The sequence below is a fragment of the Sapajus apella genome, unplaced genomic scaffold (assembly GCF_009761245.1).
Source record: "Sapajus apella isolate SASKATOON/1434 unplaced genomic scaffold, GSC_monkey_1.0 scaffold21, whole genome shotgun sequence".
In the NCBI taxonomy this organism is placed as follows: Eukaryota; Metazoa; Chordata; class Mammalia; order Primates; family Cebidae; genus Sapajus; species Sapajus apella.
The window spans coordinates 12,615,167-12,640,447 of NW_022436961.1; the positions used below are offsets into that span (position 1 = coordinate 12,615,167).

A 25,281-nucleotide genomic window follows, 5' to 3' on the forward strand; every position below is an offset into this window, starting at 1 on the left:
TTTTTTTTTTTTTTTTTTTTTTTTTTCTGAGATAGAATCTCACTGACTTGGCCCAGGTGAAGTGCAGCATCTGATCACAGCTCACTGCAGCCACGACCTCCTGGGCTCAAGCAGTCCTCCCATGTCAGCCTTCCAAGTAGCTGGGACCACAGATGTGTGCCACCAGAAAATATTCTTCTTTTTTTTTTTTTTTCCAAGTGATCCCTCCTCCTTGGCCTCCCAAAGTGCTGGAATTACAGGCATAAGCCACCATGTATGGCCTAATATTATTCTTTTAAAAACCCTAGTAATTTAAAGTTGTTTAGAGAAGAAACATGATTAAAAAAAAAAAATTCACAGATCCCCCAAATTGACAGTATTAACCATTGATTCAGGTGTCATTCAATACAACACATAATTTAATCTATTTTATCTCTGGCCATTACAAATGTAGTTTCATATCTAGAGTACTGGTATGTAAAGAAACCACTGAGGCCAGGTGCAGTGGCTCATGCCTGTAATCCCAGCACTTTGGGAGGCCGAGGCTGGTGGATCGCATGAACTCAGGAGTTCATAAACAGCCTGGGCAACATAGTGAAACCCCAGCTATACAAACATTAGCCAGGCATAGTGGTATACACCAGTAATCCCAGCTGCTCGGGAGGCTGAAGCACAAAAATGGCTTGAACCTTGGAGGCAGAGGTTGCAGTGAGCCAAGATTGCACCACTGCACAACAAAACCTTGAGTTGTGGGATTTATGTTCCATACTACTGCTGTTTGTTCTAACAAGTAAGCAATTTGCAAACATCACATGAGAATATGAAAGTAGATTTGGCCGGGTGCAAGGGCTCACACCTGTAATTTCAGCACTTTGGGAGGCTGGGGCGGTTGGATTACCTGAGGTCAGGAGTTCAAGACCAACCTGACCAACATGGAGAGACCCCATCTCTACTAAAAATACAAAATTAGCCAGGTGTGGTGGCACATGCCTGGAATCCCAGCTACTCGGGAGGCTGAGACAGGAGAATCGCTTGAATCCGGGAGGCAGAAGTTGCAATGAGCTGCGATCCCGCCATTGCACTCCAGCCTGGGCAACAAGAGCGAAACTGTCTCAAAAAAAACTCACCTTGATTTGTGTGTATATCTGTCAAGAAAAAAAGTTTTTAAGTGAGTTTTGTTTTTTAACTATAGACCAAGCAGTGTACTTCAGTAGGTAACAAACCTAATGAACTGGCCTTAAAATATTTAGGCTGGGCATGGTGGCTCACGCCTGTAATTCTAACACTTTGAGAGGCTGAGGCAGGCAGATCACGAGATCAGGAGAGCGATACCATCCTGGTCAACATAGTGAAACCCCATCTCTACTAAAAATACAAAAAAATTACCCAGGCATGGTGGTAAGTGCCTGTAGTCCCAGTTACTCAGGAGGCTGATGCAGGAGAATCACTTGAACCCAGGAAGTGGAAGTTGCAGTGTGCCAAGATTGCACCACTGCACTCCAGCCTGTGTGACAGAGTGACAGACTCTGTCTCCAAAAAAAAAATTTAGCTTAAGTATAAGTAAAATGTATTAACAATAAAGGTTTTTACACAGTAGAAAGACACAAGGCTAGTTTTCCAATATATGTCTGAATATTAGTAGAGGCATAACCAGCCCTGCTGCTGCTACAAAGTATGATTTGTAAAACAGACTTAAATACTGTTAACAAGTAATTATTGGAAGTATCAATCCAAAACCAGAATATGTATATATGTATATATACATATAAAGAAAAGAACTAAAAAAAAAAAGGAAAACAATCCAAATGAAACAATCATTCCTTCAGAATTCTATGAGAAAGAAGCTAATTCCATGAAAATTTCAAGAACTAGATAAAGACGCTGCCAGGAGCCCAGTTGCAATTTCCAGAACCCTTGTCCCTAGTTCTATTAAACTAGACACTGTGGTAAGTGCTGGGAATACAAATACAAATTTCATTTGGCCTCTGCCCTCAAGAAGCGTATTTCTGAAGGGGCATGGTGGCTCATGCCTGTAATCCCAGCACTTTGGGAGGCTGAGGTGAGGGAATTGCTTGAGCCTAGTAATTTTATACCAGCCTGGGCAACATGGCAAAACCCCATCTCTGCAAAAAATACAAAAAAATTAGCTAGGCACGGTGGTGTGGTGCCTGTAGTCCTAGCTACTCGGAAGGCTGGGGTGGGAGGATAGCTTGAGATGGGAAGTCCAGCTTCAGTAAGCCATGACCATGCCACTGCACTGCAGCCTGGGTGACTGAGCAAGACCCTGTCTCAAAAAATAGTAATAATGAAATAAAGGAGCAGAGTAGGGGTGGATGTTGAAAAGACAAGGGAACAGGTCAATTTTGGAAATGGTAAGTATGAATTCAACATTTCTGATCCTTTGGATAAAGGTCTTGCTATCTTCTAACACAGCTTGAGTGAGTGGAAAGCTTTAGGAAAGTCTTTGTACATTTTTTAAAGCATTTTTTTCCATTTTTTATTGCAGGCAACATTTCTAGACATCTTACTCCCTGGGGGTAGGGAGGAAAGGTGGAGAAAGGGAGTGTACAAAGTTAAGTTTCATTATGGTGTCTAACTTTAGAACTGATTTTAAAAAGGGAGACAGACATGTAAGCTGATCACTCAAATGTCCAAAAATCAACTCATGATTCTCAGCACCTCCACCGGTTTTCTTTCCCTTTTCCCTTTACCAGTAGCATTACCAACCACCTACGTTTGTTCAATCCCTCATGAGGCAGTCGTCCTTGAATCCTTCCTTTCCCTTGCCACAAACATCAACCCATCAACAAAGCCTGTTGGTTGATCCTACTTTGTCAATATCCCAAATCTGTCTACATTTCAACTCCTCTGTTACTGTCCTAGTCCAGGCCATCATCACTACTTGTCTACTTCCAAAGCTTGATGTGCCTCACTGCTTCCACCATAGCTTCCGTCCAAAGCATTCTCCATACAGAATGGAGCCACCTTTTAGAAACCTTAGGGAAGTCACTTAACCTCCCTAAATTTCAATTCTCTCAACTGTAAAATGGGGATTATAACAGTGCCTACCCAGCCGGGAGCAATACCTCCGGCTTGTAATCCCAGCACTCTGGGAGGCCAAGATGGGTGGATCACGAGGTCAGGAGTTCAAGATCAGCCTGGCCAAGGTGGTGAAACCCCATCTCTACTAAAAATACAAAAATTAACCAGGTGTGGTGGCTGGCGTCTGTAATCCCAGTTACTCGAGAGTCTGAGGCAGAGAATTGCTTGAAGCCGGGAGACAGAGTGAGCCAACATCTCGCCACTGCACTCCTGCCTGGGCAACAGAGGGAGACTCCGTGGGGGGGGGGGGGGCCGGGGGCAAGGGGGATTTACCTTCCTCTGATTGTAGTGTAGATTAAATGAGATATTGAATAACCAGTACCTACTGTTTGGCTTACAATAGGTGTTCAATAAACGTCATTATCCTGAGCCAATTCCTCTTCCTCCCCCCAACTCTCCTCGATTCAGCCATAAAGGCCTTCTCCTTTTCCTCCAACATCTCACAATCTTTTTGCCTAGAATACTCCCCTCCCCTATCCTTTCCCTGCCTCCAAGGGATTTTCACAGGTGTGGCCCCTTATTTACATCTCAAGGCCTGGCGGAGTGGCGCAGCCTTGTAATCCCAGCACTTTGAGAGACCGAGGCAGGAGGATCTCTTGAATCAAGGAGTTCGGGGCCAGCCTTGGCAACATAGTGAAATCCTGTCTCTAACTTAAAAACAAAACAAAAAACCTCTCAGCCTAAATTCTTAGAAGGCCTTCATCCTATCAGTCTGTTAATTCCCTTTTGAGTGTTAACCAGGATGTGAAAGTACTGTTATGACTGCCGTTATGCTCTTCGTCTCTGTCCCGTTACACGCAAAACCATCACACCTGTAGGGAAATGGTTCCGCGAAGTGGAGTCAGCACCGGAAGTGGGAGGCACGGGCGATGCAGTCTGGGAGTTGTAGTCAAAGCCCCTCCGAAGCGACGCAGCCGGAGAGGCGGTCATTCTATGCAACATTCCTGTGAAAATGACCAGCTGTGACTGTCGAAGGGAAAAAGCCAACACTTACCTATATCTGGGATCCCACGCCGGAGCTCCAGACACACAAGGGGGACAGCAGAGAGGAAGAAAATGCCAACAACCCCGCGTAAAGCCATGGTGGCAGACGCGCCTGGTCCAGATGGAAAGCCCACCCCTTCCGGTCGCGTTTTCCGGGGAGGAAGTGGATCTTTTCCTGCGGCGGGGAGGCTGAGAGAAAGCGGCGTCCCACGGCTGCGTTGTTATTCATGGGGCTTGTGTTTTTAACTCTGTAGCCGTGTTTCAGAAGAAAGGCAAGTCGTCCCTCAGATCACATGATGTCCAGAGGAGCGTGGGATCTAGAATGGTGGCTCCCTGGAGGGTAGCAGGGCAGGGGCTGCCCCTTCGGTTTCTGCAGCGTCCGTGAGAAAGAGCTCTCCAGAGGGAAATGAAGCCAAAGGGAAAGCTGATGCTGTGAGGAGACAGCCTGTTCCCGTGGCCTTGTGGCCGTAAGTGTGAATGTGAGCTATAGCACCTTTCTTATCTCCCTAACGGTTCCTGGCCCCTCCACGGTCTTTGATTCCTGCGTTAAGACAACTCGAAAGTGGGGCCCGGCTCCAACTACCTACCCCCCAACACGCATGTCCTAATGCCAAGTCCTACTCCTTGCTCCGTCCCTTGTCAGTTTTGCCAGCACGCGTTGTTAACCTTGACCTCATAATTCTGTGACCTCATTGCCATCCTATAACTCACCACTGTGCACTTCTCCCAAGCTACTGAGGTCCTCCCAACCTACATTTCATACTTAGAAGTCATCTTTCCTGGCCAGGCACGGTGGCTCACACCTGTAATCTCAGCACTTTGGGAGGCCAAGGCAGGCACTTCAAGAGGTCAGAGTTTGAGACCAGTCTGACCAATTTGGTGAAACCCCGTCTGTACTAAAAATACAAAAATTAGCCGGCCTTGGTGGCGGGCACCTGTAATCCCAGCTACTCAAGAGGCTGAAGCAGGAGAATTACTTGAGCCCGGGAGGCGGAGGTTGCAGTGAGCCGAGTTTGCGCAGCTGCACTCTAGCCTGGACCACAGAACAAGACTCAGTCTCAAACTATAAAAAAAAAAAAAAAAAAAAAAAAATTATCTCCTGGCCTGGTGCAGTGGTTGACACCTGTAATCCCAACACTTTGGGAGAAAAAAAATTCTTTTTCCTGACCTGTCCATCTATCCTCCCACCTCACTCTTCAGTTTAGTTCATCTGACTTTTATTGAGCTCCACAGTTTACCTGGTACTGTACAACTCTTAGAGATTCAGATGTATACAAGTTATTGAATTTATCCTCAAGAAACTCAGCTTAGGCTGGGTGCGGTGACTCACGCCTGTAATCTTAATACTTTGGGAGGCCGAAGTGGGTGGATCAAGAGGTCAGGAGTTTGAGACCAGCCTAGCCAAGATGGTGAAACCCCGTCTCCACTAAAAATACAAAAATTAGCCAGGTGCGGTGGCAGGCGCCTGTAAACCCAGCTACCCAGCTACCCAGCTACTCGGGAGGCGGAGGCAGAATAATTGCTTGAACCCAGGATGCAGAGGTTGCAGTGAGCTGAGTTCCGGCCACTGCCCTCCAGCCTGGGTGACAGAACAAGACTCAGTTTCAAAAAAAAAGAAAAAAGAAACAGCATATTAGACTTTGTGGTTCTATAGAGAAGAAAAAAAACTGCATGAGAAAGATACCCCTGAAAACAAACAAATGCAATGCAGTGCCTGAATGCTGTTAGAGAAATACATAGGGTGTTGCAGAACCATACCTGGAAGGCTTGGAGAAGGCTTTCCAGAAGGAAATCAGCCTAAATTGTGTTGAAACGTTACGAATGTGGACAAGGATGCCCGAGGAAGAGTGGGATTTCAAGTTTAGGAAACTGAGTGCAAAGGAACTACCAGCAATTAAAATATTGCTGTAGTTTAGAGCTTGAAGCCGGGCACAGTGGCTCACTCCTGTATTCTCAGCACTTTGGGAGGCCAAGGAGGGAGACTGCCTGAGCTCAGGAGTTCGAGACCCACCTGGGCAACATAGCTAAACTCGTCTCAAAAAAAAAAAATAAGAGGCCGGGCGCGGTGGCTCAAGTCTGTAATCCCAGCACTTTGGGAGGCCGAGGTGGGTGGATCACGAGGTCAAGAGATCGAGACCATCCTGGTCAACATGGTGAAACCCCGTCTCTACTAAAAATGTGTCTACTAAAAATACAAAAAATTAGCTGGGCATGGTGGTGCATGCCTGTAATCCCAGCTACTCAGGAGGCTGAGGCAGGAGAATTGCCTGAACCCAGGAGGCGGAGGTTGCGGTGAGCCGAGATCGCGCCATTGCACTCCAGCCTGGGTAACAAGAGCGAAACTCCGTCAAAAAAAAAAAAAAAAAAGCTGCGCATGGACCACAGTAGCCTGTGGTCCCAGCTACTCAAGAGGCTGAGGTGGGAGAATCGCTTGAGCGCAGGAGGTCAAGCTGCAGTGAGCTAAGGTCATGCCAGTGCACTCCAGCCTGGGCGATACAGTGAGACCCTGTCTCTAAAAATAAAGCGGAATGAAGGTTTTTAGAGGTAGATTGTTGCTAGGGCTGCAGAGGCGTCCCTTATATATAGGCTAAGTACTTTATCCTCCAAGTAAAGATGCAAAATATTTGGGCACAATCTAAAGATCAATAAGGGTAAGATAATATAAATTACAGCATGACATACCATAAAGTAACTATATCCACTAGTTCAGAAGCTCCCATAGTTGTCTGTATCTTGTGTTCACCATGCATAAGGAGGAGGACAAGAAAGGAAGTTCAGTTCTTAACCAACTGCCTCCTTTATTTTGTTTTTCCTCCCTGGCCTTCCATATTACCTAGTTTAATCTGTTGATGGTGCCATTTAATCTCTGTCTGGACTATAAAAGGAGGTTCCTAACCATCCCAGATTTGCTTTGTCTTAACATATGGGAAGCCAGCATTTCCCAAACTTTGTTGTTTGTGAACTCTCTTGACTGCAACTGCCAACTCTCCCCACCAAAGACCACCAGAATAACCTGTCACTAAGCAAGTTTGAGTCTCTTACTGCATTAAAAAAGAACATTGGCCAGGCACGGTGGCTCATGCCTGTAATCCCAGTATTCTGGGAGGCTGAGGCAGGTGGATCACGAGGTCAAGAGTTTGAGACCAGCCTGGCCAACACGGTGAAACCCCATGTCTACTAAAAATACAAAAATTAGCTGGGCTTGGTGGCGCATGCCTATGATCCCAGCTACTTGGGAGGCTGAGGCAGGAGAATGGCTTGAACCTGGGAGTTGGAGGTTGCAGTGAGCCGAGATTGCACCACTGTACTCTGGCCTGGTGACAGAGCAAGACTCCTTCCCCGCCCCCAACAAAAAAAAAAGAACATTGTGGCCAGACACGGCCCACACCTGTAATCCCAGCACTTTGGGAGGCTGAGGAGGGTGGATCACCTGAGGTCCAGTTCGTGACCAGCCTGAGCAATATGATGAAACCCTGTCTAGAGAAAAAATAAAAAAAAAATTAGCCAGGCATGGTGGCTCACGCCTGTAGTAATAGCTACTCAGGAAGCTGAGGCATGAGAATCGCTTGAACACAGGAGGTGGAGGTTGCAGTGAGATCATGCCACTGCACTCCAGCCTGGGCAATAGAGCGAGACTCAGTCTCAAAAAAAAAGGACATTGCTTTGACATAATCTTGGTAGTTTCTCAGAGGGAATGGCAAAGGTGATTTTTATTTTTATTTTATGAGACAGGGTCTCACTGTCACTCAGGCTGGAGTGCAGTGCCACAATCACAGCCCACTGTAGCCTTGACCTCCCAGGATCAAGCAATCCTCCTGCCTCGGCCTCCAGAGTAGCTGGTACTGCAGGTATGTGTCACCATGCCTGGATAATTTTTTTTATTTTTTCTATAGACAGGGTTTCATCGTATTGCTCAGGCTGGTCTCGAACTCCTGGGCTCAAGCAATCTGCCAGCCTTGGCCTTCCAGAGGGTGACTTTTGTAGGGTTCTGTAGTCTAGTTAGAGTGGTTTAAGATGGTCTTTTCAATATGGGGATTTGGATATAGTTCATGGTAGAGTAGTTTAAGACAGTACACCCAACAAGGTAAAGAAATTGGAGTTAGATTTTGCCCCTTTTTTGACAAGGAAGGCAATTTGCCCAATTGAGTGATCAACTCCTCAGTGCCTGAGAAGGAAGCTTTGCAGCTAGATGAGCAAATTATAGACCAGATAAATGGGACGTTCCTAAAGCTCACAATGAAGGTATGGATTGATCTATAGCCTAACTTTGTGGGCAAGAATTTCCTGGAACAAACAGTAAAATCAGGTTGATGTAGAGCTCTTAGTTATTAGTGGTAAGCTAAAAGTTACAGTTGTCTCCATTCTCACTAAAAAAATTTGTGTGTGTGTGTGTGTGTGTGTGTATGTGTGTGTTTTGAGGCAGGGTCTCACTCTTTCACTCAGGCTGGAGTGCAGTGGCACAAGCATAGCTCACTGCAACTTGGAACTCCTAGGCTCAAGTGATTATCCCACCTCATCCTCCCGAGTAGCCAGGACTACAAGCACATGCCACCATGACTGGCTAATGTTTCTGTTTTCTTTTTTATCAAGAGATGGGGTCTAACTGTTGTCCAGGCTGTTCTTGGACTCCTGGGTCTCAAGTGATGCTCTAGCCTTGGCCTTCCAAAGTGTTGGGATTGTAGGCATAAACCATGGCACCTTACCGTAAGTGTTTTTCTTGTACGAATTTAGAAAATTGCCATGCCAGCTGTGCCCTAAACCCTCAACAGGTAGCTGACTTTTGTTTCCTTAACCTTAAGGTCCATCTTACCTGATAAAGGGGTATCTATTTTAGTTTCTCAGACCACAATTTTTAATTTTTTTTTAGAGAGATGGGGAACTTTCTGTGTTCCCCAGGCTGGCCTCAAACTCCTGGCCTCCAGCAATCCTCCCACCCTCCCAGCCTCCAGAGTAGCTGGGAATACAAGTGTGCACCACCACACTCAACTATTATAGAATTTTTGCATTTAAAAAAATGAATTTTTTTCTATATTTTATTATAAAAATTTTCAGACCAACAGTTGAAAATATTTTTACTCATGTTTTATTCTCGTTATTTGAAAACAAATCTATCAATCCCTCCATCCTTTAATCAGTCTTCGTTTTTGATGCGTTTCAAAGTTGCAAACATTAGCAAACTTGCCCTGAAATACTTCAACATGCATATCGTTAACTATGTCACAAGTATATACATACAAGAGGCTAAAGATTACCTCTCCCCATCTTAGGTCTTAGTTGAGACTCCTGTAATAAAAGACGGATTAACAAGAAGAAAACAAGTTTATGAACGCATGCTTTGTGCATTAGACAGGAGAAATCTCGGTGAAAAGTAACTGAAAGCAATGGCTTAGAATTCTGTCTTATCGGCCGGGCGCGGTGGCTCAAGCCTGTAATCCCAGCACTTTGGGAGGCTGAGGCGGGCGGATCACGAGGTCAAGAGATCGAGACCATCCTGGCCCACATGGTGAAACCCTGTCTCTACTAAAAATACAAAAATTAGTTGGGCATGGTGGCGTGCACCTGTAGTCCCAGCTACTTGGGAGGCTGAGGCAGGAGAATTGCTTGAACCCGGGAGGCAGAGGTTGCAGTGAGCCGAGATTGTGCCACTGCACTCCAGCCTAGCGCCTGGTGACAGAGTGAGACTGTCTCAAAAAAAAAAAAAGGAATTCTGTCTTATCAGGGTTTAACAAAGAACAATGAATGTGGGGGGAAATGGCAGGGCAAAGGAAGGTAGTTTTAGGCTTCAAAAGGTGGGGGGCTGTGACAAGGTAAGTACTGTACTGAGGAAACTAATGGGGCAAGTTTTGTTGTAGATTCCTCTCGTGCCATCTTTGGGCTCATAACAATCTTGAGCTGCCTCCAGTAAAGAAGAAAGTATATCCTGTTTTTAGGCAGAAAAGTGAGAGGATATGGAGAACTTTTACTGTTTTCTGCTTTTTTTTTTATGTTTTATTTTCTTTATTTTAAAGACGGGGTTTCACCATGTTGGTCAGGCTGGTCTTGAACTCCCGACCTCAGGTGATCCACCTGCCTTGGCCTCCAAAGTGCTTGGATTACAGACGTGAACCACTACGCCTGGTCTGTTTCCTGCTTCTTAATTGCCTTTGGCTGAAAAATAATTTTTATGCCAAAGAGGCCTATTTTGGGGTGCCACCTTCTGGTTTCCTTCACATATTTCATGTGATGTATATACTTTATCATATGTACCATTAACTACAATGAAATGAACACATCATGAGCATACCATTCCTTGAGTTCCAATGTGTGCATACCCCATTGCAACTTAAATCCCGATCAACATACAAAGCATTGACTGAGCATGGTGGCTTATGCCTGTAATCTCAGCACTTTGGGAGGCTGAGGCACCCAAGAGTTTGCGACCAGCCTGGACAACATGGTGAAACCCCATCTCTACAAAAAAAAAAACAAAACAAAACAAAAAAAAAAAGATTGTTTTAATTAGCTGGGTGTGGTGGCATGCACCTGTGGTCACAGCTACTCCAGAGGCTGAGGCAGGAGGATCACTTGAGCCCAGGAGGTGGAGGCTACAGTAAGCTGTGTTTGTAGCACTGCACTCCAGCCTGGGCAACAGAGACCCTGTCTCAAAAACAAAAACAAAAACCACAATAAAAAACAATTTAAAAAAAGCATTGCCCAGAGAGCAACCATTATTTTTTTTTCCACCATAGGTTAATTTTGCCTCTTCTAAGACTTCTGTAAATTACACAAAATGTACTCTTTGGATAAGGCTTTGTTCACACTGCATACTTTTTTAAACATTTTATGAGATAATTATAGATTCACATGCAGTTATAAGAGGTCATGGAGATTGCCTACATCCTTTACCGTTTTCCCCAGTGTTAAAATTGTGCATAAGGACAGTATAATATCATAAACAGGAAATATATATTGACACAATCCACTGGCTTCATTCAGATTTTACCAGTTACAGATACTCATTTGTGTGTGTTGATTTAGTTCTGTGCAATATTAACACCTGTGTTAATTCCTCTGACCACTACCGGTCAAGATACAGAATAGTTCCATCACAGGAATTCCTCATGCTACCCTTCCACAGCCACACCACCTCACTTTCTACCCCTCACCACCATCAACCCCCATGAAACCACTAATATGGTCTCCATCTCCTTTTTTCCCCTCCATCTTTATTGAGGTATAATTGACAGATAAAATCCATCTCTTCAATTTTGTCATTCTTTTAATTAAATTTTTTATTTTTATTTTTTAAAATAGAGATGGGGTTTCTCCATGTTGGTCAGGCTGGTCTCGAACTCCCGACCTCAGGTGATCCACCTGCCTTGGCCTCCCAAAGTGCTGGGATTACAGGCGTGAGCCACTATGCCTGGCCCAATTTTGTCATATCAGGAATATTACATAAATGAATCATACAACAGCACACACACAAAAAGACCTTTTTTGAGATGGTGTTTCACTCTTGTTGCCCAGGCTGGAGTAAAATAGTGCGATCTCAGCTCACTGCAACCCCTGCCTCCCGGGTTCAAGTAATTCTTCTGCCTCAGCCCCCTGAGTAGCTGGGATTATAGGCATATGCCACCACACTCAGATACTTTTTTTTTTTTTTTTTTTTGAGATGGATTCTTGCTCTGTTGCCCAGGCTGGAGTGCAGTGGCATGATCTCGGCTCACTGCAACCTCTGCCTCCTGGGCTCAAGTGATTCTCCTGCCTCAGCCTCCTGAGTAGCTGTGACTGCGACTACAGGCCTGTGCCACCACACCCAGCTAATTTTTTTTATTTTTTTATTTTTTTTTAAGTAGAGACCAGGTTTCACTGATGGTCTTGATCTCCTGACCTCATGATTCGCCCGCCTTGGCCTCCCAAAGTGCTGGGATTACAGATGTGAGCCACCACGCCCAACCACTTTTTTGTATTTTTAGTAGAGACGAGGTTTCACCAGGTTGGCCACACTGGTCTCGAACTCCAGACCTCAGGTGATCCACCTGCCTTGTCCTCCCAAAATGCTGGGATTACAGGCATGAGCCTCTGTGCCCGGCATTTTTTTTTAATGACAGAGTCTTGATTGCTCTGTTGCCCAGGCTGGTCTGAAACTCCTGGGCTCAAGCAATCCTCCTGTCTCAGCCTCCTAAGTAGCTGGCTCTACAGGAATGTGTCATTGCACCCATCTCTTACTGACTTTTTAATGAGCAGAAGTTTTAAATTTTGATGATAATTTATCTAATTTTTCTTTTATGATTGTTGCTTTCTGTGTCCTAAGAAACCTTTGCTCATCTTGAAGTTGAGAGATTCTCCTTTTTTCTTTCTTTCTTTTTTCTTAAATAGACACAGGGTTTCACCATATTACCTAGGCTGGTCTTGAACTCCTGAGCTCAAGCAAAATGCCTGCCTTGGCATCCCAAAGTGCTGAGATTACAGGCGTGAGCCACTGTGCCCAGCCTCCTGTGTTTTCTTCTAAAAGCTTTGTATTTTAGCTTTTACATTTAGGTTTATGACACTATTCTTTTAGTAGTCTTTTTTCCCCAAAAAAATAAAATGGCTACTTGTATGTATGTGGTTTTTTATTTTTATTTTTTGGTTGTTGTTGTTTTAACAGGGTCTGAGAGTGTTTCCCAGGCTGCACTGCATTTGTACAATCACGTCTTACTGCAGCCTCTACCTCCCAGACCCATGTGATCCTCCCACCTCAGCCTCCTGAGTACCTGGGACCACAGGTGTGCACTACCATGCCTAATTTTTGTTTGTTTGTTTGAGATGGTCTTACTCTGTTGCCCAGGCTGGAGTGCAGTGGTGAGATCAATGGCTCACTGCAGCCTTGACCTCCTGGGCTCAGGTCAGGCACCAAAATCACATAGACTTGATTCATCCAATGAACAACAAATATGGTGCACCTACACCATGCCCAGGTGCTGTTACAGACATTGGAGATATAGCCGCAAATGAGACAGACAAGATTCTTGCACACCATGGAGTCTGCATACTAGTATCTGATGACTGGTTTTATATGTCAGCTGTGAGGGAGTTTTTGGATGAAATTAGCATTTAAATTGCTGAACTCTGAGTAAGCAGATTGCCCTCCATTATGTGTGTGGGCCTCATCCAGTCAGCTGAATGCCTGAATAGAATGAAAAGACCAGCCTCCCTGAGTAAGAGTGATTTCTTTAACAGACTGCCTTTTGACTGGTATTGCACCATCATGCGAAAAAGCAGAAAGTGATACAAGCAGGAGGAAAATCAATCAATAGAAACAGACCCAGAAATGACAGAGTTAATAGAATCCACAGACACAACTTTAAATATGTCAACAAGGAAAAATGGTTAGAGTGGTGAAGTTATTATTTTTTTCTTATTTTTCTAAATATATGAAAATAAACTTTTAAATGGTAGTATCTTATGTATTGCTGAGGAATGTAGTACTGGTCATACATATATACATTTTTTTTTGAGACAGGATCTAGCTCTACTGCCTAGGCTGGAGTGCAGTGGCATGATCTCAGCTCGTTGCAGCCTTGACCTCCCAGGTTTAAGCCTACCTCAGACTCCTGAGTAGCTCGGACCACAGGCATATGCTACCATGCCTGGCTAATTTTTGTATTTTTCCTAGAGACAGGGTTTCGTCATGTTGCCCAGGCTGGTCTTGAACTTTTGGGCCCAAGCAATCTGCCTGCCTCAGCCTCCCAAAGTGCTGGGATTATAAATATGAGCCACTGTGCCTAGCCTTAGCATATTTTTAGCTGTCATGTAAATGTCATTAAAAAAAAATTAACATTATTAGATTAATCCAAGTTGATTTTTACAGCTGTAGTTCATGTATTTTTACTGCTGTATATTTCATTATGTGAACATTAATCCCAGTGGGGCGTGGTGGCTCACGCCTGTAATTCCAGTACTTTGGGAGGCCGAGGCAGGCGGATCACCTGAGGTCAGGAGTTTGAGATCAGCCTGGCCAACATGGTGAAATCCTCTACTAAAAACACAAAAGTTAGCCAGGCATGCTGGTGGACACCTGTTATCCCAGCTACTTGGGAGGCTAAGGCAGGAGAATGGCTTGAACCCAGGAGGTGGAGGTTGCAGTGAGCTGAGATCAGGCCATTGCACTCCAGCCTGGGTGACGGAACGAGACTCTGTCTCAAAAAAAAAAAGGCTGGGCGCAGTGGCTCAAACCTGTAATCCCAGCACTTTGGGAGGCCGAGGCGGGTGGATCACGAGGTCAAGAGATCGAGACCATCCTGGTCAACATGGTGAAACCCCGTCTCTACTAAAAATACAAAAAATTAGCTGGGCATGGTGGCGTGTGCCTGTAATCCCAGCAACTCAGGAGGCGGAGGCAGGAGAATTGCCTGAACCCAGGAGATGGAGGTTGCGGTGAGCCGAGATCGCGACATTGCACTCCAGCCTGGGTAACAAGAGCGAAACTCCGTCTCAAAAAAAAAAAAAAGAAAAAAAAGAAAAACAGAAACAAACAAAAAGAACATTAATCCCTTATATGAATATCTATTTTTTGATGACGGATATTTATTCCCAAGAACAGATAAATGAAGGAAATGATGAACACCACATTTAGGACATTGATTATCTCTTGGGGGAGGGAGACAGGAAGAAGGATGCAACTGGGAAAACTATGTAGAACTAGACAGTGTGGTAGTACTACATTTCTTAAGCTAAGAGGTGTGGATGTGCCATTGTATTATTATTTAACAGGTACTTCGTTTATCTTAAATATTGCAAAATACATTTTAAAAATAAACAGTTACAGGGCTGGGCGCAGTGGCTCACGCCTGTAATACAACACTTTGAGAGGCCAAGGTGGGCGGATCACCTGTGGTGATTTTTTAGTAGAGAAACCCTGTCTCTACTAAAAAAACAAAAATTATCTGGGTGTGGCTGTGGGCGCCTGTAATCCCAGCTACTCAGGAGGCTGAGGCAGGAGAATCACTTGAACCCAGGAGGCGGAGGTTGAAGTGAGCTGAGATTGTGGTATTGCCCAGGCTGGAGTGCAGTGGTACAAGCTTGGCTCACAGCAACCTCTACCTCCTGGGTTCAAGCGATTCTCCTGCCTCGCCTTCCCCAATAACTGGGATTACAGGTGTGCACCACCATGCCTGGCTAATTTTTGTATTTTTGCTAGAGATGGGGTTTCACCATCTTGGCCAGTCTGGACCTGAACTCCTGACCTCATGATCGGCCTGCCTTGGCCTCCCAAAGTGTGGGATTGCAGGTGTGAGCCACTGCACCCAGGCAGTAGTGTTATTTCCAAAGCTTTTTATGATCTTCCCCGTGATCTTTCAAGATATATTACTGAAACAATTAATTAGACATCAAAAACGTGAAAGAGGTCTTCAGTGCATGTGTGATTTCCCTTTAAATGTTATCTTCTGAGGTTGTATCCAGTTTTCTCAGCAAAGCAGACTTGCTATGTCCCTCTGAAAATTTCTTTCCCTTTATAGTATAACTTGCTTTTGTTAATTCCACATTGAGTTATAGTTATTGTTCTCTGCCTCTTCAGTGTTTATCTTTCATCTCAATATTAAACACTGATATTGAGTAACTGAGTAATGTTCAATTATTCCTCTCCTCATATTATTTTTATCCTTTTTTTCCCACTTGCAGTGTCTCGAGTTATATATTTTTATTCTTTTAAGTGACTGCAATTATCTTCATATATGGAACATAAAAATTTTATTGAACAACCTGTATTAGCAAAGTTCTTTCTGTATCACTATTTCCTGCATAGATTTCTCAGATTGTTTATAGAAGTGCCATCACCACCTTTCTGGTGACACAGTATCTCTTGACCTACAACCTTAACACAAAGTTGTAATATGAATTAGTCACTATAAGTGGGAAAGGATTTTTTTGTTAGTTTTGAGATGGAGTCTCACTCTGTGCCCCAGGCCGGATGCAGTGGTGCGATCTCAGCTCACTGAAACCATAGCTTCCTGGGATCAAGTCTCATGTCTCAGCCTCCCACGTGGGTGAGAATACAGGTACACAGCACCACTCTGGCTAATTTTTGTATTTTTAGTTGAGACTGGGTTTTCCTGTGTTACCCAAGCTAATCTTGTACTTTCACTGTAAGACACACTCAGTGATGGTTTCTTTCTAATAATGGTTAATAGGCTTCTGAGTTAGGCCTTCAGGATTTGAATTCCTGCTTTGCTATTCACCAGCTGTTTAATTTTTTTTATCATTACAGAATTTTTGATTATCCTAGAAAAACATCCCAAGTCACCAGCTGTTTAACCTTGTGCAAGTTATTTAACCTCTTTGAACCTCAGGGTCCACATCTATAAAATTGATACTATAATAGTACAGTATTTATTTCGTGGGTTGAGGAGAGAGAACATATAAAGCTCTTAGCACAGTGCTTAGCTCAATACATATTACTTAGGGGCTTATCATTTTGACAAATATTTCACAATGTCTTCATAGAAATTACCTAAGTTTGTCTAGTAGGGTTTTTTGAGACAGGGTCTCGCTTTGTTGCCCAAGCTGGAATACAGTGGCACAGTCACAGTTCACTGCAACCTCAACCTCCCAGGCTCAAGTGATCTGCTACCTCAGCCTCCTGAGTAGCTGGGACTACAGGTGTGTACCTCCAAACTCAACTAATTTTTAAATTTTTGAGACCAGGTCTTACTGTGTTAACTACACTGGTCTCAAATTCCTGGGCTCCAGCGAGCCTCTTGTGGCTTCTCTTTCCAAGTGCTGGGATTATAGGCATGAGCCTCTGTGTCCGGCCTCCTCTAGTGTTTGAAAGAAAACTTTTATTTTTTTTAAGAGACAGGGTCTGGGGGCCGGGCGCAGTGGCTCATGCCTGTAATCCCAGCACTTAGGGAGGCCGAGGCGGTTGGATCACCTGAGGTGGGGAGTTCAAGACCAGCCTGACCAACATGGAGAAACCTTGTCTCTACCAAAAATACAAAATTAGCCACGCGTAGTGGCACATTCCTTTAACCCCAGCTACGTCGGCGGCTGAGGCAGGAGAATTGCTTGAACCCAGCAGGCAGAGGTCGCGGTGAGCCGAGATTGGGACATTGCACTCCAGCCTCGGCAATAAAACTCCATCTCAAAAAAAAAAAAAAAAAAAAAAAGACAGGGTCTCACTCTGTCACCCAAGCTGGAGTGCAGTGTTACAGTCATAGCTCACTAACCTTGAATTCCTGGGCTCAAGTGATCCTTTCACCTCAGCCTCCAGAGTAGCTGGGACTACAGGTGTGTGCCACCACACCCAGCTAATTTTTTACTTTTTTGTGGAGATGAGGAGCTCCCTGTGTTCCCAGGTTGGTCTCGAACTCATGGGTTTAAGGGGTTCTCCCACCTCAGCCTCCCAAAGTGCTGGGATTACAGTTGTGAGTCACTACACGTAGCCCAAAATGGTAATTTTCTGTGTTCCATCTACATTTATTACAAGATAGTCCGTAGGAAGGAAGAACTTTCTCTTCTTCCCGTAAATTTTGTATTCAGAAAAATTGGATCCCAGGCCTGGCGCCGTGGCTCACGCCTGTAATCCCAGCCAGCACTTTGGGAGGCTGCGGTGGGCAGATCATGAGGTCAGGAGTTCGACACCAGCCTGACCAACATGGTGAAACCCTGTCTCTACTAAAAATACAAAAATTAGCCAGGCATGGTGGCAGGCGCCTGTAATCCCAGCTACTCTGGAGGCTAAGGCATGAGAATCGTTTGAACCCAGGAGGCAGAGGTTGCAGTGAGCTGAGATCATGCCATTGCACTCCAGCCTGGCAACAGAGCATTAGTCCATCTCAAAAAAAAAAAAAAAAAGGATCCCATTCCATTTGGGGTGTGGTGTGTTCCCATTCTCTCTCTTTGTGCTGGGCCTTGCTGCCCAGTGACCTGGACCTTCCTTTGCCTACCTGGATGTGATCGGATGACCTGTGCACTGTCCTTGTGGGCATGGGATTGTGGCCTATCACAAGACAAATTCGAAGCTGCACTTACTACTTTGTTGTGCAGTTGGTAGTTGTAAATATTCTCAAAGGACACACCAGTCTCTACAGCTTGGGAGGTCAATGCTTTTGTGTGTCCAACTCTATCCTTTTCTCTGTGCTTCATCTGTAGATCATAAAAACCGCTACTCCGAATTAATCCACTATTCCAAACTTAATTACTCCACTATTCCACTATTCTCAAGCTTAAGATTCACCTGAAGGCAAGAGACAGTGTTGGTCAAAATATAGTTCCTAACTGGGCACGTGCACGCCTGTAATCCCAGCTACTCAGGAGGCTGAGGCCAGAGGATTGCTTGAGCCCAGGACAGGAGTTTTGAGACCCCTCACTTTAAAAGAAAATAAAAATAAGGCCGGGCACGGTGGCTGGCATCTGTAATTCTAGCATTTTGGGAGGCTGAGGTGGGAGAATCTCTAGAGGTCAGGAGTTCCAGACTAGTCCCGGCAACATAGCGAGACCCCATCTTTTTAAAAAGCAAAAAAAATTAGCCAAGCATTGTGGTGGACACTTGTAGTCCCAGCTGCTGGGAAGGCTGAGGCAGGAGGATCGCTGCTTGAGCCCGGGAGGTGGATAGAGGCTGCACTGAGCAGAGGTCGCATCACAGCACCCCAGCCTGGGGGAGAGTGAGACGCAATCTCAAAGAAAAAACAACATAACTTCGTCTCTGGAACAATCCTGGCGAAACAACGACCCCCGACCCCCGACCCCCGCCAGTAAAGGCAAATTTCTTTTCCTCAACCAGTCGGTGCCACTGGCAACTCCCCAGGGGGCCAGCTTGCGAAAAGCCGGCAGAAAAGAGAGGGCGTTCACCGTCCCTTGCCTTGCTCTACCGGACCAGAAGGCTACAAGCGGCCGGTGCCGCCCGGGAGCCAGGTGCCAGGTGCCAGGGTGAGGACGGAGGCGGAGAAACCCCTCAAGCTCTACCAACGGGGCGGGGAACAGGGAGGCGGCCCCGCCTCTCGGCGCCCTCCGGGTCTCCCCTAGCGGCGGCTGTGTGCTTAGTCACCGTGAGGCTGCGCTTGCCGGGGGCCTGCGCCCCCCTTTCCCGGGGACCGCCCCCGGGCCGCCCGTCGCCCTCTGCGCGCCACTTCCGCGTGCATGGCCCTGCTACCCCGAGCTTTAAGTTCCGCCGCGAGGCCGAGCTGGCAACGGGCGGCACGCGCTTCCCGAGGCTTCCCGCTGCCTCCTCCCCCTCCCGCAGCTGCCACGCGCGCCCTCTCCCGCGTCATGGCCTGCAGGCAGGAGCCGCAGCCGCAGGGCCCGCCGCTCTCCGGCGGCGCCGTGGTCTCCTACGACTACCTGGTGATCGGGGGCGGCTCGGGCGGGCTGGCCAGCGCGCGCAGGGCGGCAGAGCTGGGCGCCAGGGCCGCCGTGGTGGAGAGCCACAAGCTGGGTGGCACTTGTGTGAGTAACGCCGGTTGTTTGGGATGGGGGCCCCGCTTGGTCTCGGCCTCTCGGGGGACAGCCTGTGCTCTTTCCTATGGCGATCCGGTGGTACCCCGGCGCAGCGCTTTCCTCTTTTCCACCCCCGCAATCCCCCACTCCGAAGCCAGGACCCCAATAGGTGGAGAAGAGAGAAGCGTCCAGGGGCTTCTCTGCGGCCCCCAAAGCCAAGCCAGCGTTTGCTCTCGCTCGGATGCGATATTGACCAAGGCCTGGGCGGGTTAAATTAATCTTCCTCGCATCCTCTCACTTCTCCAAGTGAGACAGGATTGGATTCTATGCTTGACCGCGTGAAACACAAAACTGCATCTGGGGACATTGCTGGTGGCCTGTGTGTGTGTGTGGGGATGAGAGTGACGGTGTCGTTGGTGGTGGAGGGTACCCTTGAAGAATGTATATGCTGGTTCTCCCGTTTCAAGGGCAGAATGATTTATAGCAGCTGTTCTCAACCTTGGCTGCACATTGGAATCACCTGAGGGTGCCTGGATTTCTAACTTAATTGGGCTGAGGTGCAGCTTGGGCTTTGGGATTTTCAGGTGATCTGAATTGCAGCCAATGCGACCTTGATTAGGTGAGTTCGCAGAGCTTTGGCTTTTGTCTTGGTTTTGTGTGGATTGCAAAACTCAAAAAATAGGGATGTAAATGCTGAGATTTACACAATTCATAATTTTTGAAAATAAGGGTTTTTGTTTGTGTTTGTTTTTTGAGACAGGGTCTTGCCCTGTCATCTAGGCTGGAGTGCAGTGGCGATCATAGCTCACTGCAGCCTCGAACTCCTGGGCTTAAGAGATCCTCCTGCCTCAGCCTCCTGAGTAGCTGGGGACTACAGGGGTGAACCACCACACCCAGTTAATTATTATTATTTTTTTGTAGAGATGGGGATCTCTATGTTTACTGTGCTGATTTCAAACTCTTGGGCTCAAGTGATCCTCCTGCCTCAGCCTCCCAAATTGCTGGGATTCTAAGCCTGAGCCACTGCACTAGTCCTAAAAGTAAATGTTTTCAACTTTTGATGTGCCGCCCTTTTCTATCACAAGATTGGGGTGTTCACGATAAAATGCTATATCCAAGAGGAACGCGGAATTCAGGATAGGTTCTCTAAATTCCTTTGGAGATTAATGTTTAAATTAGGCCACATTGGGAAGTCTTAAGGGCAGGGATGGGCTTCTATGTTTGTGTGTCTCTTATCACCTTAAAATCCCTTGCTCAGTAAGCACTTGTGCAATGAATGAAACTAAAAATGGACAGTTATGAAAAGGCTGACTTCATTGTTCAGTGCCCTTTTTTCAAAATGAACATGGAGGTTAAGAGAAAGGAAAAATCCCTGTTAATTATCAACTTGCACTTTGACACTGTAGTCCAGACAGAAGAAGCCTGTCTCTGCAGAAGGCAGATTGTGGGGTGCCACTAAGAGCCCCCCACCACACACCCTGTGAGAGTACTCCATCACTTCTCACTTCTGTTCTGCTCTCCACATTTTTCTCTCTTCCTCTTTATCTGCTTATGTCATAATCTGCTTCAGAGGTTCACCCAGTTTACCTTCCTGTTAAGAATTTTTTTTTTTTTTTTTTTTTTTTTTGAGAGAGAGTCTCACTCTGTTGCCCAGGCGGGATTGCGGTGGTGCAATATGGGCTCGCTGCAACCTCTGCCTCCTGGGTTCAAGCAATTCTCCTGTCTCAGCCTCCCAAGTAGCTGGGAATACAGGTGCACGCCATTATGCCCAGCTAGTTTTTGTACCCCTTTTTTTTTTTTTTTTTTTTGGGACGGAGTCTCTGTCTGTCTCCAGGCTGGAGTGCAGTGGCTTCATCTCGGCTCACTGCAACCTCTGCCTCCTGGGTTCAGGCGATTCTCCTGTCTCAACCTCCCGAGTAGCTGGGACTACAGGCATCTGCCAACACACGTGGCTAATTTTTGTATTTTCAGTAAAGACAGGGTTTCACCATGTTGGCCAGGTTGGTCTCGATCTCTTGACCTTGTGATCTGCCTGCCTTGTCCTCTCGAAGTGCTAGGATTACAGGCGTGAGCCACCATGCTGGGCCCTAGTTTTTGTGTTTTTCATAGAGAAGGGGTTTCACCATGTTGGACAGGCTGGTCTTGAACTCCTGACCTCAGATAATCAGCCCACCTTGGCTTCCCAAAGTGCTTGGATTACAAGCGTGAGCCACCACACCCAGCTTATTTTTGATTAAAAAAATTTTTTTATAAACAGGGTTTTTCCAGCTTTGCTTGGTGACTCACGCCTGTAATCCCAGCACTTTGGGAGGCCTAGGCAGGCGGAACACAAGATCAGGAGATTCAGACCATCCTGGCTATGGTGAAACCCTGTCTCTATTAAAATACAAAAAATTAGCTGGGCATGGTGGCACATGCCTGTAGTCCCAGCTACTCAGGAGGCTGAGGCAGGAGAATTGCCTGAACCCAGGAGACGGAGGTTGCAGTGAGCCGAGATCATGTCACTGCACTCCAGCCTGATGACAGAGCAAGACTCCGTCTCAAAAAAAAGAAAAAGAGTTTCTTTTTTGCCGTGTTGCCCAAGCTGGTCTCTGACTCCTGGGCTTTAGCAGTCCATCTGTCTTGGCCTCCCAAAGTGCTGGGTTTACAGGCATCAGCCACCACTCCTGTCCCGTTTCTTGTATTTTAAGTGCTTGGATTGGGGGCGGGTAGGGAGAAAATGGTAGATAGAAACATTTGTGAGACATGTCCCTTCCCTTAAGGAATTTTACAGTGTGGTGATTGTGAAAGAAAAAAACTCTTGGAACTCCAAAGTATGCCAAAGGGAAAGTTTGGCTTGGGAACTGAATCGCCCAAGAACTGCTTTTCCTTTTGTTCCTCAGCAGACAGGTTCCCAAACAGACAGCTGTAATTTCACAATCCCATGTCATAGCCTCATTTCCTCTACTCCAGCTTTTCACTTTTACTTTATCTTATGTAAAATGCAGATTTACTGAGGCTCACCAGAGCCTCACAAAAATGCAACCATTGTGATGGCTCATGCTTGTAAGGAGGCCGAGGCGGGTGGATCACCTGAGGTTAGGAGTTTGAGAAGGCTGTCCAACTTGGTGAAACCCCATCTCTACCAAAAATACAAAAATTAGCTGGGCGTGGTGGTGGCTCCCATATTCCCAGTTACTTGGGAGGCTGAGGCAGGAGAATTGCTTGAATCCGGGAGGTAGAGGTTGCAGTGAGCCAAGATCTTATCACTGCACTCCAGTCTGAACAATAGAGCAAGCCTCCTTCTCAAAGAAAAAAAAAGAATGTAACCATCTACCTTACTGCTTATCCTCCCTCTCTTTTTCCTTCTCCTTGTTCATTCCCCTTTAATTACTAACGCTCCCAAAACCACCTTTGGAAAAAGCATAGGTCATAGATACTCCTGCGATCTGTATTTTTTCCTGGGTGCATCTTCAACCTTGGCTAAGTAAACCTCTATAGATTGAAACCTACCTCAGTCACATTTTGTTTTGCAGTGGGGAAGGAAAAATGCAGACAGTCAACCCCAAAGGGGAGTTGTTTGTGTTAATTGGTGCAAGTAATAAGAAATTACAGTAGTCCAGAAAACAGTTGAAATGATCACTTCTGCATGGGCACTATGGGAAGGTTTCACGAGGGAGATGGTATGTTTCGGCACCTCAGAAGATGAGGCTGGGCACGGTGGCTCACGCCTGTAATCCCAACACTTTGGAAGGCCGAGGTGGGCGGGTCTCTTGAGGCCAGCAGTTCAAGACCAGCCTGGCCAACATAGTGAAACCCTGTCTCTACTAAAAATACAAAAATTAGGTGTGGTGGTGCACACTACTTGGGAGGCTGAGGCACAAGAATCCCTTGAGCCCAGGAGGCAGAGGTTGCAGAGAGCTAAAATTATGCCACTGCACTCCAGTGTGGGCAACAGAGAGAGACGCTATCTCACAAAAAAGGGGAGAGATGGGTAGTATTTTTTGACATTCCTAACCTCAAAAGATGGGTCCCAAATCTAGGATATGTTGTGTAACCAAATTTGGAGCAAAGGGTATCTCATTAAAAGCAGTAAGAGGGCCAGCCGTGGTGGCTCATGCCTGTAATTCCAGTACTTTGGGAGGCTGAGACTGGTGGATAATGAGGTCAGGAGTTCAAGACCAGCCTGGCCAAGATGGTGAAACCCCGTCTCTACTAAAAATACAAAAATTAGCTCGGCGTGGGTGGTGGGCGCTTGTAATCCCAGCTACTTGTGAGGCTGAAGTGGGGAATTGCTTGAACCCAGGAGGCAGAGGTTACAGTAAGCTGAGATCGTGCCACTGGACTCCAGCCTGGGTGACAGAGCGAGACTCCGTCTCAAAAAAAAAAAATTAGAAATAGGAGATGAGAAGCTGATGGGTAGGTTGTGGTTTGAAAAATGTGGAGTTTCCGGACACACAGTGAACTGTGGGGTGGGGCTGGCTTCAGCAGACCAGTGACTTAGTGAAAGTAGTTTTGTGGGAAGCCTTAAGATTGAGATCTCACCCTTGGTGCTGCCCAATAGAAGTTTCTTTCTTGTTTTTTCTTTCTTAAATTTATAGAGATAGGGTCTCACTATGTTCCCCAGGCTGGTATTGAACTTGACTCAAGCAATCCTTCTGCTTCTGTCTCCGAAAGTGTTAGGATTACAGGCATGAGCCACTGTGCACTGCTGAAGTTTAAGATTGGTTCTCCAGTGAGTTCTTTTCTAAATAAAATCCATTAATTGCTAAAGCTTGGAGAAATTTTAAAGTTGTGGTGTAATAACTCACACGGAAGGTTCAAATTAGAGTGTGTGTCTAGCAGTGGTCATTTACAGGGAATGAGATTATTTGATTTTTAGTTGTTTTATCTGTGTTCCTTCATTTAATTGTTCAACTTTTAGAGTTTATGGAAGCCCACTGTTTTGGACCAGTCTTCTGTACTAGGGCCCAGCAGACGCGCGCGTGTGTGTGTGTGTGTGTGTGTGTGTGTGTGTGTGTGTGTGTTTTTTTACAGACGGGTTTCACCATGTTGACCAGGATGGTCTCAATCTCTTGACCTCATGATCCACCCACCTCAGCCTCCCAAAGTGCTGGGATTACAGGTGTGAGCCACTGCGCCTGGCCTTGTTTCTTTTTTGAGACAGTGTGTTGCTATATTGCCCAGGCTGGAGTGCAGTGGGGTGATCTCAGCTCACTGCAACCTCCATCTCCTGGGTTCAAGGAATTCTAGTGTGGTGCCTCAGCCTCATGAGTAGCTGGGACTAGCATACACCACTATGCCTGGCTAATTTTTTTTTTTTTTTGAGACAGAGTTTTACTCTTGTTGCCCAGTCTGGAGTGCAATGGCGGGATTTCGGCTCACTGCAACCTCTGCCTCTGGGTTCAAGCAGTTCTCCTGCCTCAGCCTCCCAAGTAGCTGGGATTACAGTCATGAGCCACCATACCCAGCTAATTTTGTATTTTTAGTAGAAACGGGGTTTTTCCATGTTGGTCAGCTTGGTCTCAAACTCCCAACCTCAGGTGATCTGCCCGCTTCAGCCTCCCAAAGTGCTGGGATTACAGGTGTAAGCCACTATACCCAGCCCTAATTTTTTGTATTTTTAGTAGAAATGAGGTTTCACCATGTTGGCTAGGCTGGTCTCTATCTCCTGACCCCAAGTGATCCACCCGCCTCGGCCTCCCAAAATGCTGGGATTACAGGCATGAGCCACCGCTCCTGGCCTGTTATTTTGTTTTTAAAGGACAGGATCTCCCTCTGTCACCCAAACTGAAGTGCAGTGATGTGATCTCAGCTCACTGCAGCCTCAAATTCCTGGGC

The 25,281-nt window shown here is 46.1% G+C and overlaps 2 protein-coding genes across 7 annotated transcripts in view; one reads left to right on the forward strand and one right to left on the reverse strand.

The window, feature by feature from the left end:
* The window catches only part of UBXN8 (UBX domain protein 8), a 24,529-nt gene extending 20,074 nt beyond the window's left edge, over positions 1 to 4,455 (reverse strand). For 3 of the 5 annotated variants that reach the window (XM_032288293.1, XM_032288291.1, XM_032288290.1), the window contains exon 1: positions 3,894 to 4,344. In XM_032288293.1, the coding sequence (XP_032144184.1) occupies positions 3,894 to 4,023 (130 nt within the window). In that variant the 5' untranslated portion in view covers positions 4,024 to 4,344. Of the gene's footprint in view, positions 1 to 3,893 lie in introns of all 5 variants that reach the window. The other 2 variants (XM_032288292.1, XM_032288294.1) reach the window with 2 other exon arrangements.
* Positions 4,428 to 25,281, forward strand: part of GSR (glutathione-disulfide reductase) — a 67,809-nt gene continuing 46,955 nt past the window's right edge. Inside the window, exon 1 of one of the 2 annotated variants that reach the window (XM_032288289.1) lies at positions 4,428 to 4,446. Coding sequence is in view for 1 of the 2 variants with exons in the window: in XM_032288288.1 (XP_032144179.1) it covers positions 19,165 to 19,470 (306 nt within the window). In the remaining variant the exon portion in view is untranslated. Of the gene's footprint in view, positions 4,447 to 18,999; positions 19,471 to 25,281 lie in introns of those variants that run through there. The other variant, XM_032288288.1, reaches the window with a different exon arrangement.